The sequence below is a fragment of the Ailuropoda melanoleuca genome, chromosome 11 (genome assembly GCF_002007445.2).
Source record: "Ailuropoda melanoleuca isolate Jingjing chromosome 11, ASM200744v2, whole genome shotgun sequence".
Classification (NCBI taxonomy): Eukaryota; Metazoa; Chordata; class Mammalia; order Carnivora; family Ursidae; genus Ailuropoda; species Ailuropoda melanoleuca.
In genome coordinates this window covers 72,543,122-72,563,145 of record NC_048228.1, presented here as the reverse complement: position 1 = coordinate 72,563,145, position 20,024 = coordinate 72,543,122, and the positions used below count along the sequence as shown (strand labels likewise).

General features: G+C 39.0%; 1 protein-coding gene across 1 annotated transcript in view; it reads left to right on the top strand.

Annotated features, from left to right (window-relative positions):
• The first annotated feature begins 390 nt into the window (after window positions 1–390).
• The window catches only part of GABRB1 (gamma-aminobutyric acid type A receptor subunit beta1), a 352,274-nt gene continuing 332,640 nt past the window's right edge, over window positions 391–20,024 (top strand). Inside the window, exons 1-3 of the mRNA XM_034670952.1 lie at window positions 391–814; window positions 980–1,071; window positions 1,492–1,559. Of these exons, the coding sequence (XP_034526843.1) occupies window positions 735–814; window positions 980–1,071; window positions 1,492–1,559 (240 nt within the window). The 5' untranslated portion in view covers window positions 391–734. The remainder of the gene's footprint in view (window positions 815–979; window positions 1,072–1,491; window positions 1,560–20,024) is intronic.

Genomic DNA, 20,024 nt, shown 5'->3' with positions numbered 1-20,024 from the left:
CCCTTAAATCTCATGCCCGGAGAGACAAGAGGGGGGAGGGAAGAAAAGTGGGGGAGCGAGTGAAAAAGTTGGCTCGCCTCTCCTTCTCCTCCTCCCACAGAGAAGGACTACACTAAGGCAGATGTCCTAGGATGCTTCCTAAAGGGACCTGATTCTTGGAGTCCTGAAATACGTGCTGAGTTTCCTCTGCCCCTTCCCTTCTTCTCTGGCTCTCCTTCTCCACTCACTCCCCCCACCCACCTCGTCCCCCCATCACAGGAACACAGGCATACCCTGGAGATGAGAGAATCGCCCCGCCTCCACACTTTCAGTTCTAGGACCACCGTGACTGCCAACGAAGGATGCCAATCACAAGCAGCCTTAGCCAGATCCCTGGGAGTTGAGTTTTAAAAAAAAAAAAAAATCAGGTTGAGGACAGAAAGGAAATGAGCATAGCAACCGCTAATGCTCGAAGGAATCTCAGTATGCAAATGCATACAGGATCCCGAATAAGGAAAGAACAGGATATCTGCGACTCCTCAGAGGACGTGGAACACCACAAACAGGAACTTTAAAGGCATTGAAATCTGTTGCCTGTTCCACTAGGAATATTGTTTGCAAGGCACAAGGTGTCTTTTGGAAGTGAGCACCCTCTGCGCATGCGCAGGTCCTTTCGGGAATTACTGCCCTGCCGCCGACTAAGTTGCATTCCTTGAATCTTCGCAGAAAAGACAATTCTTTAATCAGAGTTAGTAATGTGGACAGTACAAAATCGAGAGAGTTTGGGGCTTCTCTCTTTCCCTGTGATGATTGCCATGGTCTGTTGTGCACACAGGTGAGCTGCCGTTGTTGAACGTCTCTTTTTTTCTTGGTGTTTTTCTTTTTACATGCTTGCTGGATCATGTAGCTTGTTATTTGGGGGTAAGGTGTGCTTGTCTATATTTATGTCTACTCGCAGTTTGTGTTCATTTTGAATACGGTCCCTACTTCTTCCCTTCAGCGCCAATGAGCCCAGCAACATGTCATACGTGAAAGAGACAGTGGACAGATTGCTCAAAGGATATGACATTCGCTTGCGGCCGGACTTTGGAGGTAACGCTTCATTTTTTTCAACCTGTAACCCATACATATCTAGTTCTCCTTTCCTGTCAAAGATAAATGTCAAAAAAAAAACAAAAACATGTGATTTCCGCAAGTGAGCGCTACGCCCTACGCCCTGGACAAACACGCACACACACACACATACACACACACACACACACACCGGACCCTCAGTCGCAGGTGGATGAAACCCCAGGCAGAGCCGACCTTCCCCCCGCCCGACACACCCTCTGCATAGTCACTGCATCACGCGTGTGCCCACACCTGTTTTCCCAGGCTGTCCCCTACAAGGGGGAGTGGGGGATGGAGGAAGCCCATTCAAAATGTAGTAAGCGCAGGGAAGCCCCCTGGCTCTCCCCATCCTGTCGCCACTCTAAGAATATGTCCATAATGTGTGCCACCTCCCCGCAGGGCCCCCTGTGGACGTAGGGATGCGGATCGATGTCGCCAGCATAGACATGGTCTCCGAAGTGAACATGGTGAGTGGCCTCCCGACGGCCCGCGGCCGGGCTTACGCAGATGTGAAATGGACGGGTCCCCTCGCCCTCTGCGTTTCATTGGCGGTCACTTCGCCCCGGCCGGGGAGTCCCACTCCGCGTGCTCCCCACAATGACACACACTCCCTGTTGCCCCTGGTTTGTATTTTCAACACACACACAGGCTACTGCAGTGTTCCGGAGGAAACGTGCTCGGCACTATTTGGGGAGGGACGGTGACTGTGGCGCTGGGGGATCGGGTGGGGCGGAGTCTGAGCGACACTTAAGCAGGGTTTCCTTTGGTGTTCCGATGCGGAGGGCACCATCTGCCGGCGGCCGGGCGGCCTGCACTAGGGTCCCCGGAGCGTGGCCCATAGCCGCCTAACCGGGAGTGGTCGCTGAACCCGAGAGCCAGCGCAGGTCCCTCCACCAGGCGCCCGAGCACACAGACACGGTTTCAGAGTGTGCCCTCCTTCTTTCCAGGCTCAAACACACCTTGTGGCAGGAGCAACAGGCTGAGACAACAGTCCATGCTGGCTAATACGAAAGTGCTCAAGTCAGCTTCTGGGGAGACTTGTATTGTGTGTTGGGGGGGGGCGGATGATGAATTTTTCTTCTAGCGTCTTGAAAATTTAAGTTGAAGTAGAATGGCTTGGCGTCATTGCTTTGCTTTACCCTAGAAACCTAAGGATGCCAGAAAAGCCAGACAATTAAAGGGACAGCGGAGGGGGTGGGGTGCGGTAGTAACATAAAGCGGTCCTTTCAAGAGGATAAGATTCTTTATTTCCTTTCTTTCTTCTCCCTTTCTGAAGCTGTTGCACGGTAGATTGAAATCATAGCTGTCATCTTCTCTATTGGCTGTTTCCAACCACGGTGGGGTAGCAGTTTCTGGTTGTTAAGAGTTTATAACTGTTGCTTCTTGTAAGGCAGGGGGAAAAGCCTGTTGCTTTTCTAGAACCAACCACCCAGGGAACAGCTAGATCTACGCGAGCAAAATGCCATTTTTATTCCATTTGCGAAAAAAATATTGTGGCAGCAGAAATTTAGACAGCCTGAATAATTTAAAGACTAAAACCCTCTGGGATTTTGTCACTCTATAGCTGTAAAGGCTACTGAATCGTCATTTTATTTCATTTCATTCCTAGTGTGCCGTTTTATTTCAATATGCTAAGGTTTAAGAATTCTTTCTTTTTTTAGGTTATGTCAGGGAAAAAATAAATACGTTTGTAATCTATTGAATAGGATTAGGAGAAAAAGTCTATGAATTTTTTATATTTTATAGTTGTAACTTTTCCTGCATTAAGTAGCTCATTTAAAATAATGTCACTGATGGTTGTATTGGAAAAAGAAAAATAATTTTTAAAAATGAATGCACAGTGAATATTTTCTGACTTGAGAAAGATCTTTAACAGTCTGACATATTTATAATATTCTGTTCATATACATCTCACTACGACAAAGCAACCCAAAACACACTACTTACAAACACTGGGGAATGTAATAACATATGCATATATACAAATCATACCTACTCCATGCCATTGCAACTGAGTAACTTAGATAATAAATTAAATAGTAGTCTGTATCATGTAGATAAATTATAATAATATTTTCCTTTTCCGTCATTTATTTTGGCACCTTGTAAGTACCCACATAGATAATTTATAAAATGGGAGAAGATTCAGACAGCTCAAAAGGCAAACAGTGCCTTTTCCAGTGGTCCGTTTTCTGTATAAGGTACTATGCTTTTCAGAATTTTTAAAAAGGTATAATTCTGTTGACTGTATTTACAAACAACTTTTGAGTTACAAAGAGAAACTGAATTAAATAGGGAAGTTGCTATTAACCAAAACAACCACCACAATATAAAAGCTCTCTATAACCAGTTGTTCAACTGAATTCATACACAGCCCAGACAAAAAGGATTGAATTTAACTGCGGTACCACTGAAAAGGGCTCCTAATGATGGAGTAATACAGCCTATTTACTTACTGCACCCTGTGTATATGTGCTTGATTTTTAAGAAAGATTCCCCCACCAGATAAGCCTTTGAAAAATATATCGTATTAAAATACCAGTTACCATTCCACAGTGGTGTTAGAAACATGATGGGAAAATAGAAACCACTAAACAGTGAAAAATAATAAACCTTGATTTACTTACTGTTCCTTGTTTTAATAAGAGTTACCAATAAGATCCAAGGTCTATTTTATCTTTCTCATCTATGACAAAGCATTGAGATAAGTAGATTGGAAATAAGTCCAAGAAAAATGGAAACAAGGAGGAATTTCAAGATTGAGGGCTATCAATATAACCTCAATAGTTAGCCCTCATTAAGAGCATTGTCTACAATATGCTTTGAATTTTAGATAATATAAGTAGGACTGAAATATCAATGGGAAATAAGATTCATTGATTTTTATGGTAAGCGTGTTTCAGTACCCTTATAGGCAGTAACTTTTGAGGTTATTTAAAAGGAAATTTTTACCAAAATTGACAAAAAATAACAATGGACAAAGAATATAATAAAAAATAATTCTAAAGAAAATTACTACTAAAATCCACTGCTAAAACACTGTTCATTTTTATATTTTTATTCATTACCATTATTACCCACCCATTCCATGGCTGGGAAAAATGACATGATAATTGTACATTACATTAATGGGTTGGAGAACTAGGCTCTGTTAATTTTTTTTTAAAGATTTTATTTATTTATTAGACAGAGATAGAGACAGCCAGCGAGAGAGGGAACACAAGCAGGGGGAGTGGGAGAGGAAGAAGCAGGCTCCCAGCAGAGGAGCCTGACGTGGGGCTCGATCCCTTAACACCGGGATCACGCCCTGAGCCGAAGGCAGACGCTTAACCGCTGTGCCACCCAGGCGCCCCTAGGCTCTGTTAATTTTTGTTCTTTTCTTATGCTACCCTAAATGAAATATAATTCCACATTGGTATATAGCATTATCTGTTTTAAAGACTAACATAACATCAAGTGTTTTCTGATTCATGTCCTTCGGGGTATAGAATGCTTTTCCCAAATTAAGAAAATAAAAGAGATCTTTTATGTCAAGAACCTATACGATCAAGAATTGTTGGTTCTGAGCAGTGAATTCTGAGCAATATTCCTCTGAGGAATAATTCTGATGCAGAAAAAACTATACTAAGGAGCAAGATTTTTCTTTTCAGGAATTAATGTTATTGATTAAATTAGGAAGGATTTTTCCTCTTGCATCATGGGATATACTATGCAGGCGATAGTGATTATAGACTGTTTTTTTCTGAATAATTATCTTAAAAAAGCTACTGTGATTTCCATTTTTTGTTATATTAAACCTGCCAAACCTTCCCTTAGTTCCTGCCAAGCCATATACCTACTGTCTCTCTCTCTAGACTAAAGCTGAACAGAAGGCAGGTGGGGCAAAAAGAAGACAATAGCCCCCATAAATTGCCTTAGAGTAACCTCTAACATCTGTTAATATAAACCCAGGAAAACACAGGTAGGTCTTCTCTTTGAGGAGAAGATTGGGGAAGCATGGTTATTAACTACCTGCAAGCAAGTGGTTGAATTCTCTCATTTCAGATTCCAATAACTAACTCTGTCTTATTAAGGAGGTGCCTTCTGATGATCAAGTCCCAAGCATAAAACTCTCTGTCCCTGACCTAAAGAGCGGTGAATGGTCCAAGTCAGTCCCGGGAGACTTTACATCTCTTGAGTCCTAACCCAAGTAGCCACTCCCAGTAGTAGACAACTAACCATGCATTCATTGTTTCCTTTCTTCCTTCATGCATGGGTGGATGCAATAATGAATGTTCTTCTAGGTATTGCAATTAACAAGGAAAAGAGTAAAAAAACCCCACAAAACCCCACCAAAGCCTAAAATGAGCCAACTGTGTAAATAATACCTAAAAGAAAAACAAGTATAACTTATCGAATATCCACCGTTGTTAAATTCCACAGCTGTTGCTGTTATTTTAATATTTGATTCCAGAGGACTCTGGCACATCCTGTACTATGTCTAATTACTTGGTCTTGGTGACACAAAACAGTAACCACTTTCAGAATCCCCCCCTGCTCATTTCTTTAAGTCAGTGTTTCTCAGTCTATAATGTGTCCTTGAATCACTCTAAGATCTTAAAATGTTAAAACGCAAATTTTGAATCAGAGGTCTGGGATGGGGTCTACATTCTGCATATCCTGAGCGATGCCAGTTGCTGGTGTGTGGACAGCACTCTGAGCAGCAAGGTTGTAGTACATTCTTCTAAGATCTTGTATTATTCAGAAATGAACTTTTTTTCCTCTTAAATTTCTCTAAGAATGTTATTATTTCAAGGTTCCAAATTAAGTTTCAAGTTAATTTCTAGATAAACAGGTAGCTATGCTCAAAGGGAGCGTTAGCTTAGTAATTGATGATAAGCAGCAGGACAAAGGCAAGAGCCTGTATGATGGGGCTTGACCTCACTAATAAGCGGTCCTCCTAACTGTGTCAATACTTATGAGTCAGCCAACCTGAAACTGGCTATGAAAATATTTCCAAGCACAGTAACTCTGACAATACTATCCTGCTGCTTTACAGAACACCAGTGACTTTTCTTCTTCAGAATAGAGAACACTGCAAACTGTTTTTCCCCCCACCGAGGAGATTGCAATCGCTTTGTAAAATAGCCTAAACATACTCTTGTTGATGTCAGGAAATTCTCTGAGGTTATAATAAAATTCCTCTGCAGATAGAGCAGATAGGTCAGTATCACTGAAAGGCAGGAACAGATATCTGCAATTAAATAAAGATATAAATACATTTTTTTCTTATATGAATAACCAACCAGGTCTCATTTTTAGGTGCTGGGTTACAATATTATACCATCTTCAGAAGCCGAGAAAGGAAAAATTTCCCTTTGCCATTCCGTTTGGAAATAACAAAAAGATCTTTTTGTACCCTAAGCCCCAACAAAGCAAGCCTATCTAGATTTTTTAAAGTTTGAGTTCACATTTGAAAGCCTGTGTTCTTGGGATTACAAAGCCAGACTGGTTATTAAAGTGTATAATACATGAAAATAAATAGTAACATTTATTGAACATATCCTATGTATGAGGTATCTTTATCAAGTGCTTTATATTACTAGCTCATTTAATCCTAGATTTAAGGATAGCAGATTATTATCCTGCATTATAGATGGAGAAATTTAGGTTAGATTAAATAACATGCTCAGAAGGTACAGAACTATTAAATGGCACAGCCAGAATTTGAAACCAGGCAACCTGACTCCAGGGTCTGGCTCCTATCTGCCAGGCAAGTAAAAAAATATTCCCAGTATTCAGCTTCGGGATCTTGAGTGAGTCATTTGACTTCTCTGGGCCTGAACTTTCTTCTCTGTAAGATGAAGGTAAATGACACTATTGCTAAACCTCTTTTCAGTTCATATATTCTATGACATAAACTCAGATCTTTAAAGATTTTGGAGTCCGCCAAAATCAAGACTCTACCGCTCCAACTTATCGTCCTGTTAGTGTACAGCTTATTCTATTTTATTCTCCTGTTAGATATGTTAGTCAGCAAGCATTTATTAAATTCCTACTGAGTGCAAACTATGGTGGTCTCCTGGGAACAATGTAGCAATGATTGTATGCGATCCGGGGCCTCTTTAATCACTGTTTTAATGGGTCATGGCATTCTCATCCATTTTTTTCTAAACATATTCGCAGACAGCAATAAGATACGTTGGATCAATGGTCTTCAAAATGAGACTCGACTCATCCCTCATTTATATTGCATTGAACGTTGGAACCAATACCAAGTTGGAATTATTTCTATCTGATTCTGTCCACTGTATTCAAACTGGGAACATTTCAACACAACTGTCAAACTAATAAATTTTTCAACACTTAATGTGAAACAGTAGAAAACCATTACTTTCCAGGATCTGGGTATCCCCAAAGGATTTACCCAACCCATTTAAAATCCTTCCATCAGGTGGTCTGGGAGCATCTTAAAGCGAAGGTGTTCATCTCAGCTGGACATCACTTGGTATCAATTTTGTAAGCGTTTGATGCTTTTTGGTTTGGCAAGCCCCCAAAGTCTTGATAGCACCCTCAGAGCACACTTGAATGATATCTTGTGATCACCAAGGAAAGTAAAACATTTCAAAAGAAAAGCAACAGTAGTAAGTGTTTCCAGCCTACTTGAGTTTTAACAGTGCATATGACATTACCGTACTTGAGGATAATAGGAAGATAAATGGATATATGCTTATAGTTGATTAAATGGTAGTGCAGTTTCTCCATGAACTTTTTTAGGGTACTGAATCCTTTTTTTTTTTTTAATAATACCAGGATCAAGTTTTTGTATTTTATTTTATTTTTTTTTAAGATTTTATTTATTTATTTGACAGAGATAGAGACAGCCAGCGAGAGACACAAGCAGGGGGAGTGGGAGAGGAAGAAGCAGGCTCCCAGCAGAGGAGCCTGATGTGGGGCTTGATCCCATAACGCCGGGATCACGCCCTGAGCCGAAGGCAGATGCTTAACCGCTGTGCCACCCAGGCGCCCCAGGTTTTTGTATTTTAGAGCACTTGTTTTCAGCAGATTGTACATTTCATGAAACCCCTTGACTATCCATTGAAGGAAGTTAATAGTCTGTGGCGTATAACAACCTGTTAGTCAGCACTTAACAGAAATGTTCAAGAAAGGGTTTACAATTAATTCCTATCAGTGGTTATAACTTAGAGAAAACACTGACCACAAGAATGAAAGATGCGTGGGTTTTATTTTGTGAGCCCAGTTGCCCCATTTTAGAATCTTTATTAGTCCTTATTATTTTTCTGCTAATAGTTTTTTTTCTGCTATCTCTCCATTAAGTACCTAACATATTCCCCCTCTTTCAATCCCAGTAAAACTTGTCACCATATTGTATATTTAAGATTAAAGGGCATTTTTCCAAGAGCATTCATTCAACTACTCTGCTGGTCTCTGTCCTTGTAGAGTTTAGTTTTTTCAAAAAAATTATTTAAAACCTTATTTGCTGGTATGAAGGTTTTTTCCCCTCTTGAAAGATTTGGAAACAGTTATAGCTATCCTGGTCTTGGGGTGCTTTGGTTCAACACATACTTAGAGAACAATTCTTATTTTTGATCATGTTTTAAAATGGGTACTAGGGAAGGAAACATGACTAAGCTATGCTACACACCATCAGGTATTTTACAGTATACAAGACAATGTACATATAAATTACTTTTAAATGATGTGCTAGGTGCTACGATGGAGACATGAATGTCCAGGATTCTACGGGAGCATGGAGGAGTGGTTTCTAAGGCATGGTAAAGGGTTACTCCCTGAGAAGAATCTTAAAGAAGTATAGCAGTTAGTACCAAGTATAGGCTGCAAATGAAAAGAAGAATCTTCCAAGCAAAAAGAAGGGCATAAGCATGGGCAGGTGTGCCTGAAAATAGCACAGAGTGTTCCAAGAACCACAGGTAACTAACTCTTATGAGAACTTAAAAAGCACAGGGCAGATTGTCAAGACATAAGCAATACTAAAAGCAAGGTGTAGGACAATGTTATTGAATGTTCTCACTTGTGTTAAAAGAAGGCTGTCTATAAACATATATATATGTGTGTGTGTATGTATGTGTTTATATATATATATATATTTGTATATGCACTGGCCATTTCTGGAAACATACAAAAGAAATGAATTGTTGTCTCTTGGAAGTAGAACTAAGACTAGGAGTATAACCTGAAGGGATACATACTGTACTTCACATGCCCTTTTGAGTTGCTTGATTTATCAAAAGTCTTATACATGTTTTATACTTTTGCTTTAAAAAGACACACACACAGAAAGAAATGATGCTGGAATATGTATGCTCAGGAAATGAATACTAATCCTGAAATACAGAAAACCTGCTAAAGGTTTTAACAGGGGCTATGTTTTGCATTTCAAATTGATCATTCTGGAAGTTATGTGAAAGATGAACCAAAGAAGGCTAAAATTGGGGGCAACATTCCTAGTCAAGAAGCTAAGAGGGTGTTTCAAAGTCCAGATGAGAGACAAATACCAAAAGTAGAAGAAGAGTAGCCTTAGGAATGGAAAGTAAAAAAGAAGAAAAGATAATCAAACAGAGGCAAATCAGAGGGATTTTGTAATCGATTAGATGATGGAGGTTGGAGAGGAAATGATCCTAGGATACCCCACAGGGTTCCATGTTGAGTGATAGGCACATGTGGCACTATCTGCCCGAGGGGGGGGCACAGGAAAAGAAGCCCCGACCATCTTGTTCACCACAGAAGCGGAGATGTTTTCAGAATTAAAAAACAAACAAACAAACAAACAAAAAACACCAGAGCATGTTATTATAAGGTACTTGTGGGGACATGGGGGAGAATATTGGAAATGTGGAACTATCCTGAGAAAGACTAGTTCTTTGGTGAGTCTTCTAATTCTGTTCACATATAAATCAAGTTCTATAGGGAGAAATCCTGGGACACGTAAACGTGGTGGCTGAAAGGAGCTGGTTAGAGATGTGCAGCAAGGGTGCTGGCCAAAGACGAACAGAGCACAGTCAACTTTAATCTCTAGCAGTATTGTTCTTTCTTTAGGAGGGCCTAGACCCTGATAGAATGTAGAACATGCTTTTCAAATTCCCCCAGGGAAGTGATCTTTGTACTGTTTTAGTTGCCTTTATAAAACCAAATAGGTGGGGAAAAAAAGATGTGTGGAGAACTCACTTACACAGCATCTGCTCTCTTCTCTACCACGTCCCTAAAATGATTCAGAGTCCTTCTGGAACATTGTGTTTCCATGTGAAGTCATGTGAAAGCACTGTGAGTTCTTGCAAAAAGTATTTGGTGATGACACGAGACTGGGTATAACAAGCCCAAGTGAGGCCAACAGCGTGCCCTGAGAAATGAGGTCGAGCTGCCAGGAAATTCGAAAGTGACTCCCAGGAGCTTTGCTGAAGAACTGAAACATTTGAACCGCTTGGTGGGGATGATTTTAAACAAGAATTCAACAGAGCCTTGTCCCTCACAAATGTTCTTCTGGAAGGAGGATAGCCATTTAAGCAAAGTTGTATTCATATACTGTATTATTTAGTATAGGTAAAGAAGGCAGAGACACAGCTAGATTAATAGACTCAAATAGAAGAGGGCTCTTAGGTGGTTAATAGCAATCAGCTTTTCCATCCCTCCCCCCACCGAAAAAAAGTAGGGTTAAGGTGCCTCAGACACAACAGGAAAGCTAGAGGCTAGATGCCTTGCTCTTGTTGCTGAATGGATTAATCAGGGAAGTTGCTAGAAATGAATCCTGCTTGAATGGGAGGGTTATTTGGGATCCTTCCTGAAAGCGGGGGAATAGATTTGTTGAAAGCTCAGGTTCCCTGCCTACTCTAACCCTCTGTGACTCATGGGGAGACTTTTTTCTTTTTTTCTATTCTTCTGATCTATTATTTTCAAGGGAATGATATACAATTCTCTAGTCAAGAGGAACAGCTTTGTGGTTTCCATAGAGACATTTCAATGACATTTAGTTGAAATCCTACCTGTGCCTAGAATATTTCTCATGTCAGAGGCTATCATTTCTCCCTCCTACCACTTGCAATCCTTCTCCCACCCAGATGCATCTAGAGTGCCTTTAAAACCCACAGGAAGTTATCTTTCTTCTATGGAGCCTTTTATGTAGCCACAAGAGAGAGAATTATGCTGGAGAAAGAGCATATAGGGCATGTAAACAAATCAAGGCTCCGAAAAGGCAAAAGACCCAATATAACATAATGATCATCTTTTAGTCCATATAAGGTTTTTATTGACCTTGTCTTTTCTGCCTGCACTATGTAAGCTCCAGGAAGTTCAGGGTTATGTTCTTTATGCTCTCTGTGTAGTTCCTAGTATATTATAGGAACTTAATAACATTTATTAGGATTATAAAATAATTTTTCTTGTCATAAAGAAGTGTTAGTAATAATGGCATTTAAATTTATTAATTCAGAAATTAATAGTTACTCTGTGAGGTCTACCTTATGCCTTTTCATCTGTAATTTTCTTTTATGTTGATCATGAATCAGGAGCCGTTTCCATAGAAACAAGTTTATCACATGGCACAGCCAGTTTCACAGACATAAAATTACTTCATGACAAATATCACTGCACACAGACACACACACACACACACACACTTGTATGCACCCACATAACTTTTCATCAGCTTTAAAAAATAATAACTGATTTTCATTTTTCAAACTATCATTTCCGTACTGGCACCTGGGCTATCGATATTTCTGGAAACATTTAAGAAATTGTTACAGAACAACTTGATTGATGACTATAAAGGGAATGGCATTTAAAAAGAAGGAAATTCAAATTTAACAGGTAGCATATGAAAAGTGTTTCCTCAGCCAATGCAGAGAGGTCTTGAATGAGATAAGTAAAGTTTTAAAAGATAACCAAAGAACTTTATTACATTTAAAATTATAAGGTCAAAAATATGTCTAATCCAGATATTTATATATATGTTTAATATAGGTATTTAAAATCTACACCTACCTCTCCAGTCATTTTTTCTATAATTACATCCTTGCTGCTACATAAGTTTGTTTTCAAATGTCAACTTTTGTCTGAAACTTCTAGATCCTCACAGTAATTTGTCATAACCAGTAAATGTGTTGAATCAACTACCACATTAAATGGTGATAAAAGATTCTTTCCAATGACATCATCACCTCTCTGCCCACCCCTCAAACACACACACACACACACACACACACACACACACAGAATTCAGAATATCCCAAAGAAACAACTGAGAGAACAAAGTCCCAGATCAAACTGACTGCTGAGTTGAGGCTGATAAGAGGAGACACAGAAGATTCACTAAAAAGCTTAATTGGAACATAATTGAATATATTCAATTTGTGAATACAATATAATCAAAAAATTTTGGCTTAATGTGATGGGAACTGAGTTTTAGAAGTTTTGAAGTTAGAAATTGGAGGAGGAAGACTGGTTGAAAGATTTGGAGAGTAGAAAGTACTTACAAAACTGGAAAATCATATTTAGTCCTTGGTGGGTTACTGGTGGATCTCTCCAACATCTATGTAACACCAGTTTAAGAGACGCCCCTGTGAGCTATGTTGTCATGAATTTGGAAGGGAATTTCATAACCAGGGTCTCTGCAACTGTGGAGGGATAGATATCACAGATGACACTTGCCCTACTGTGTTCAAGATCACTGTCCTAGAACATAAACATATCTTGATGAGCTATGTTTTTGCATAGTCACCAGGCAGCTTTTCCATGTTTTAAAGGATTTGCACCTTGGTTCTGCAAAATGGACAGAGAGAGGTGAACCCAAAATCAGACAAAGCGATGGCTATTGTTCTTTTCCAATAGTGTTCGATCTCACTGAGCTGAGGCTTGTTTTTGAATCAAAATATGGGATTCTCAGAGTCCATAGTCTCTCATGCTTCATGCTTCTGATTACCCACCCTTTCTTTATCCCTTTCTTCCCCTACCGATCTTCCTAGTTCTTATGTTCCATAGATGAGAGAAATCATATGATAATTGTCTTTCTCTGCTTGACTTATTTCACTATGGACTCTGAGAAAAAAACTGAGGGCTTCAGAGGGGAGGGGGGTGGAGGAATGGGATAGACTGGTGATGGGTAGTAAGGAGGGCACATATTGCATGGTGCACTGGGTGTTATATGCAACTAATGAATCATCGAACTTTACATCAGAAACCGGGGATGTACTGTATGGTGACTAACATAATATAATAAAAAAAATTTAAAAAATATGGGATTCTGTTGATATGTAGGTAGGGAGGACCAGCTTAAAATGCTATCATTAGATCCAGATACCCTCATTTTTAATTCCTGCTGAATTGGAAATAACCCTGAGAGAAGCAACAATAATGCTAGTTTTTACTTCCTGTACATACACCAGAGTGTGAAAGAATGGTTGAGTGAAAGAACAGATTTGCTTAAGAGACAACAATTAGAAAAGGATACAAAGAGAGAGAGAAACAGTTATTTCATACTTTTCTCCAGAATCGGCAGTTTCCTGACTTTGGGAGCCTATAGGAAACAGCTAGAAAAAGTGGCTGAGGTGTGCTGAGACAGCATTTGTGTTGTCCACACTAATCCTCTGCACTCAAAATGTGTGTTGCTTGATCTGACAGCAATGCCCAATATTTTGTAACCTGAGATGTGAAATCAACAAACTCACCTCTGTTCTCTGGGGGTGTACCACCCATGCTGATGGGCAAGGTGATGATAACATTTACCGTTTTTATTACAAGATAATATCTTGTAGTTTTAATAACTTTGTGGACAATGAATCTTATAGTTAAAATCGGTGCCTAGTGGGCAGCATACTGGCAACTTTTTAAGTCCAGACACTCCCCATCTGGTGTATATAATTTTGGTTTTTCTCCTGAAGTACATTCCCCTTGAATGTGCTTCTGTCAAGTTATATTTGAATAATTTTAAATCACTTTAAAATGTCAGGATGATCTTGTATCCTAATTTATACTCTCAAGCATAAATCTTATGACTTAAGCCCTTTGATGCTCAGTTCCATGTAAAATGGAAATAATAATTTCTGCTCTACCTATTTCAGAGAGCTGTGAGAATCGAGAGAGATAAATCATATACAAATACATGCTCTGTATATGTGGTGTATAAATAGTAAATTACTATATAAATATTAAGTGCTGTTATTTTTATTATTTTACCATTATCTCCAATGCTTGTCATGAATTTCTCCCTCTTTAATGCCAGGACATCAGGAGTAACACGAATCCACATCATGCATAATCAAATGTAATAATACTTTTGTTTAATACTGGGATTTCCCTCATGCAGTTGGAATTTATAGTACTTCTAAGCGTGAAACTATTCTGTGAGGTCTGAGAGAAAGAAATGGAAAAAATTTGTCCACTTTCTCTTCGCTCTCACTCTAAGACTTCACAAACTTAAAGTTTCAATCTGTGTATGGTCTTCCCATGCCTCTCTGAATTTCATTTTTTGTGTTACTCCCTGGTATGTGTAAGAAATAGGATGTATGGTTTTCCATGGGCTTAGCCAAGGGATTAGGGCTCTGGAGTTGACTTCTTTAAATATAGCCCCTCCACCTACAGAATCTGTTACCTTGGCATTAACTCTACAGTAATCACATAATTTATTGTCTAAATATGCACTTTTGAGAATAAAAGGGATCACTATTAACATTATCGGGACAGGAACTGTAAACCAACATTCTCCTGAGAAAGCCAAGATTTGTAATCATTCTATGACTCAAAGCCTGAATTTTTTCATCTTTAAAATGGGGATAAATGATATTTTCTTCTTCAGTCATTAAAGACAAACTGAGATAATGTGTTGCCTGGCCTGGGGAAAATATTGGTTATTTTTAAACTGATGCTTCTTCTTCTTTATTTGGCACTTACTGTGTACCTGTGCTTTATATGTCAACATCAACAATAGAATTAGGTAGAGTGGATGAAATAACCTAATAAGAGTTTTTACAGGAAAGTTTGAGAAAATCAAATAAAAATGTATATCAGATCACTTTTGCTTACCAAGAGCTTCATAAGAGCTAAGAATTGTCAAAGGTTATTGAAAAATTTAGGATTTACTTTTTTCCTTCAAGGAACAGCCAGGAGTCTCACTGAGAAGGTAAACTGAGAAATGGTAACTGTCTTCATGAGGTCATAGATGACCATAAGTAATACTGAAAAAAAAAAAAAGGGCCCTGAAGATGAGATCACAACTCAGGATATCACAGAGAAAATGCAACCACACTGAGATGTTCAAGATGAGATAATCTAGGTAGGAAAGTAACGGATATTCCAGGCAAGGAAAACAGAACTAAGAAGATGTAGAGATAAGATTACCAAGAGTACCCAGAAAGAGAGAATTCATTAATAACATTTGAATTTTAAGGCTTGGAAAATCATTCTTGCATCTTAATAATGAAAATTAATACTTATTGAACACTTCTACAAAGCACCATTCTAAATATTTTGCAATTATTAATCCACTTAATCCAGAATGCAGCCATACAAAGTATGTATCATTATTACTTATATTTTACAGGTAAGGAAACAGAGACATAGAAAAATTAAGTAACTTGCCCAAGGTTATACAACTAGTAAGTGACAGAGCTGTGATTTGCACCCAGGTCTGTGATTTGCATGCCAGATCTAAAGATTTGCCTTTAGGGTCTATGTGTGGTAGTTAGGTCACTAAAGCAGCTAGATCATAAAACATCATTATTTCTAATAGTGTTTAAACATAGGTTTCAAAGATTAGGAAACATGATTAATAGTTAGCAAAATGTGTCCTACAATGAAATGCATTAGCAATTGACATTACTTAGCTCAGAGTTACACTGTGTAAAGATTAAGGAGTAGCTTGATTAGCATCTTCAGACTATGAAAATGTTTAATCCATTCACTGATTTAAATCACATTGGACTATTTCATGCAAGGTGTCACTTAAAGTGCTGTGTAAGGTACTTACTGGAAATAGAAAGAGAAAATGGATTTGATGCTGCCTCTGAAAGAACTCAACTTGAAAAAAGAAGCAAAGTTTAGATTGGACATAAGGAAGAACATCTTGACTGTAATGAGTGAGAAGATGCTGGAAGGAGCTATGAAGAGTATCTGGGAAGTGTCCATCCTTAGAAAGCCTCATAACAAGAAAAGATAATTATATCTGTCCCAGTTCGCTTATATGGCTCTTCTGTCTGAAGGCAAGAGGGTGAACAAGAAAGAGCATTTCTCTAAGACCCTTCCTGATTGAGAAATTTGAACTTTTAAGATTTTTACTTGATACCTACAAATAATCCATTGTAAGATCTTCAGAAATCCCTACATTTTGATTACCTTTATAGTATATATAGTTAAGAGGATTACAACCATACACTCAGAGGCAGTGACAGAGCACTTGGATGGAATGTCATTAATTTGGTGGCTCTTTCTGGAACAACTAAATTATTGACCTTAAAATGCACACTACTCAAACTTATATCTTAGAGGAAGTTGCCATGTCACTAGCCTTCAGGGTAGTTAATGAAGAAGAGAAGCAGGAGATGTTAAATCCTCAAATGCCAAGGGTTTCCTTTAATGAGAGCTTCTTAAAGATAGTGCCTAATAAGTGCCTTCTGCACAGGGCAGGCTGGATAAAATTATGTTGAATTAATTGAAATATAATGCATTGAATTCAAGTCTGTGTATACATTATATCAGTATTTAGTCCAGGAAAAAAAAGGGCAACACTTAATGTTAAGAATAGAAAGTTTTTAAAATATAATGAATACGTACTGTGTATTGGGTATTAGAATAAATAATTTAAATCAGTTTTTATAAGAGCCACCTGAGATGGGACAATTTAATAGTCCTCTTTTATAGATAAAGAACTGAGACTAGGAAGGTTCCCAGACATTTGTGAAGCCTGTTTGACTTCAGAGCCATACATCTAACCCCCTAATTTGGGTTCTGGGACCCAAATCCAATATGTGTATATTGGGGCGGGGGAGGATTCTCCACACACACAACAAACAATTCTCTGGGAACTAGCTGGGTGTCCTACAGTTTGACTCAATGTTGACACTATCTACCCAGAGATAGCGTCAGGTTCTTCAGGCTAAGGGCTCTGTCCTACAAGACTGTCCCCTGCTTCAGATTGCAGTCGCAAAGCCTGGTTGTTCTCTGTACTTCTGACTGACTGGCATTAAATCAGAGGTTCCCATGACCTTCTCCATGGCTTTGATTACTTTTTGCTATAGTAGCTGAGAGAACTCAGAGAAACATTTTATTTAGTAGATGACCAGTTTATTATAAAAGGATGTAACTCAGGAGCAGCCAGATGAAAGAGATGCATAAGACAAGGTATGAGAAAAAGGTGTCAGGCTTCCATGTCCTCTCCAGGAATGGCATTGTCCCAGCACCTCCAATGTGTTCATCAACCTGGAAGCTCTTCCAACTCCATCCAAGGAGCTCTGTGGCAGAAAATAGGGTGGGGTAGGGGGCAAAGACCAAATGCATATTTCTTATTCTAAACCACAATATCACACCCCCCTTCTCATTTTATCCAGCAATCAATCTTTTCATTTTAGAGTTCACTCTAGCCTGAATTCTGTTATTAAAGGCAGATCTTTTATTTCTCTACATGAAGGGTCAGGTGGAATCCCACTCAAAAGGATCAAGTTTTCAATTTCAGGCCTCAAAATAAACACAAGCATGGGAGTAGTTGGTGTTCCTGCTCCAGTTCTGCAGGATTACAGATCTTTCTTGACTCAACGATGGAGTTACATCCCGAGAGACCCATTGTAAATTGGGAAATATCCTTAGTCGAAAATGTATGTAATATCCCCAATCTACTGGACATCGTAGCTTAGCATAGTGTATTTTACATGTCTCAGAACTCTCACATTAGCCTACAATTGGGCAAAATCATCTAATGCAAAGTCTATTCTATAAGACAGCGTTGGGTATCTCGTGTAATTGATTGAATACTGTCCTGACGGCGAGAAACAGAATGGCTGTCTGGGTACAGGACGGTACTCAGCTTAGGGCTAGTTTCCGCTTCCGCCTGATCTCCTGGCTGACTAGTAGCCAGGCTGCGGTTGCTGCTGCAGCCCAGTATCGCGAGAGCAGCCTCGGGAGAGTATCGCGGGGCGGTCACTAGCCCAGGAAAATGTACATGTTCGCGATTCCAAGCGTGGCTCCTACTAGAATGCCTATGGCTTTGACACCCTCCTAAAGTCAAAAAATCGTAAGTAGAGCAATCATAAGTAGGAAACTGTCTATATTTCCCCGGACAGAGCTTTACCTCTTAATCTTTTCATGTTCGGAGACTTATAAAAATGACTCTCACCGGAGGACAGCGTTGTTTGGTGGGAGCCCAGGTTCTTGTTTCTCCCTTCATTGACGTGCTTGTCATGGTCCATAAAACAGGCAACACAATGTTTTTCCTGTCAGGTTTGCTTACAAGGGTGATTTCTTTGTTTGAGGCCAAGACGAAGACCCAGAAAATCTAAAATCTGTTATTTTTCAATTCACGAGATTTCCTGCCAGTGGAAAGAAAGAATTGCTCTCCACTCCAGGATTCTCTAATGGGAGCAGGCATCAACAACAGAAGGGGGGAACCATGCCAACTGTTTCTTGGTGGGGAGAGTGGGGAAGCTAATTAGACGACCCATTTCTGGGTAGAGAAGACAGAAAAGGCTCAGGTATATTTAGCTCTTCTTAGTTTTCCCACTGACACTGAGAGAGAAATCAAACAGGAATATGTAAAGGTCAGATCATTTCATCACTGTCCTTTCAGAAATGGGAAATTACATTATGAAAGGCAGATGGCATCTTGAGGTTAAAATAGCAAGTTATTATTACCACACAGCTTACAGGAGATATTTTTCATTTTTCTTCCTCATGGAGGAATATACATTCAAAATACACTTATTTTAAAAATTAAATACATATATTAAAAAATGTAAAAACCTCTGCTGCTTTTGGCTTAATCCAAATGATGGTAATGGAAATATAACAATCACTTAGCTTACTTCTACAGAAATAAAAACCAAAAGGATTTACTGCAGAACAGTATATTTATAAAGTAGAAGACAGTCACGGAACACAGTTTAGGGAAAAACAACTTGCTTGAAATAAACTGTTGTTTCTGTATTTCAAAAATGCAGAGTTAGGCTATTCAAGAGACCACTAAATTCTGCTGAAGCCATTACAGGCTTTCACGTTTACTTTTTTTTTGGTACTAAATAAGGCATAGTACTGCTACTCACGGACATAGATCTTGCTGTATTTGTTCATTCCTCACAGCTGAAGAATAATGTGTGCTCTTATGTTTCAGTGGGGAGTTTAGCAAGGACATGCTTAACTAGGCATATGTTTTCACTGCAGATTGCAGTGTCCCACCTAGGTTCAGGCACACACGGATCAGGTCAAGTCAGAACTTTATTACCTTTACTTCAGGGATATTGCTGAGTTCCTTGGGTTGGAGGGTGGGTGCAGCACAAAGTAGGCTTCAAAAAAAGTTATAATTTTAGGCATAATGCATTGGGGGTTTATTGAGGTATGAAAATAGGTAATTTCAGAATAACTTCATAATTGACATCATAAGACCAGTACATTATTTTATAACTTTAAATTCCTTTAACTTCTGATTTTATTGGAGAGTTACTAGAAAAGGAACACCCATGTATGTATGTGTGTGTTTGTGTGTGTGTGTGTGTGTGTGTGTATTTAAAAGATTGAAGCTAGAAGTTCCAAAGAAGGTTTTTATTTTTAGTATTTTGGGGAAATTTCAGGTACAAAGGGGAAAATAACGGCCAGGGCAAAAGGTTCAGGGAAACAAAGAATTATTTCAATAGAGGTTATAGATACCTGCCGTCATTTTTGTTGAACAGCTGCTTTGCAAATGGCTTGCTATAAGCTGACATTCAGCACTGGGAGAAGGA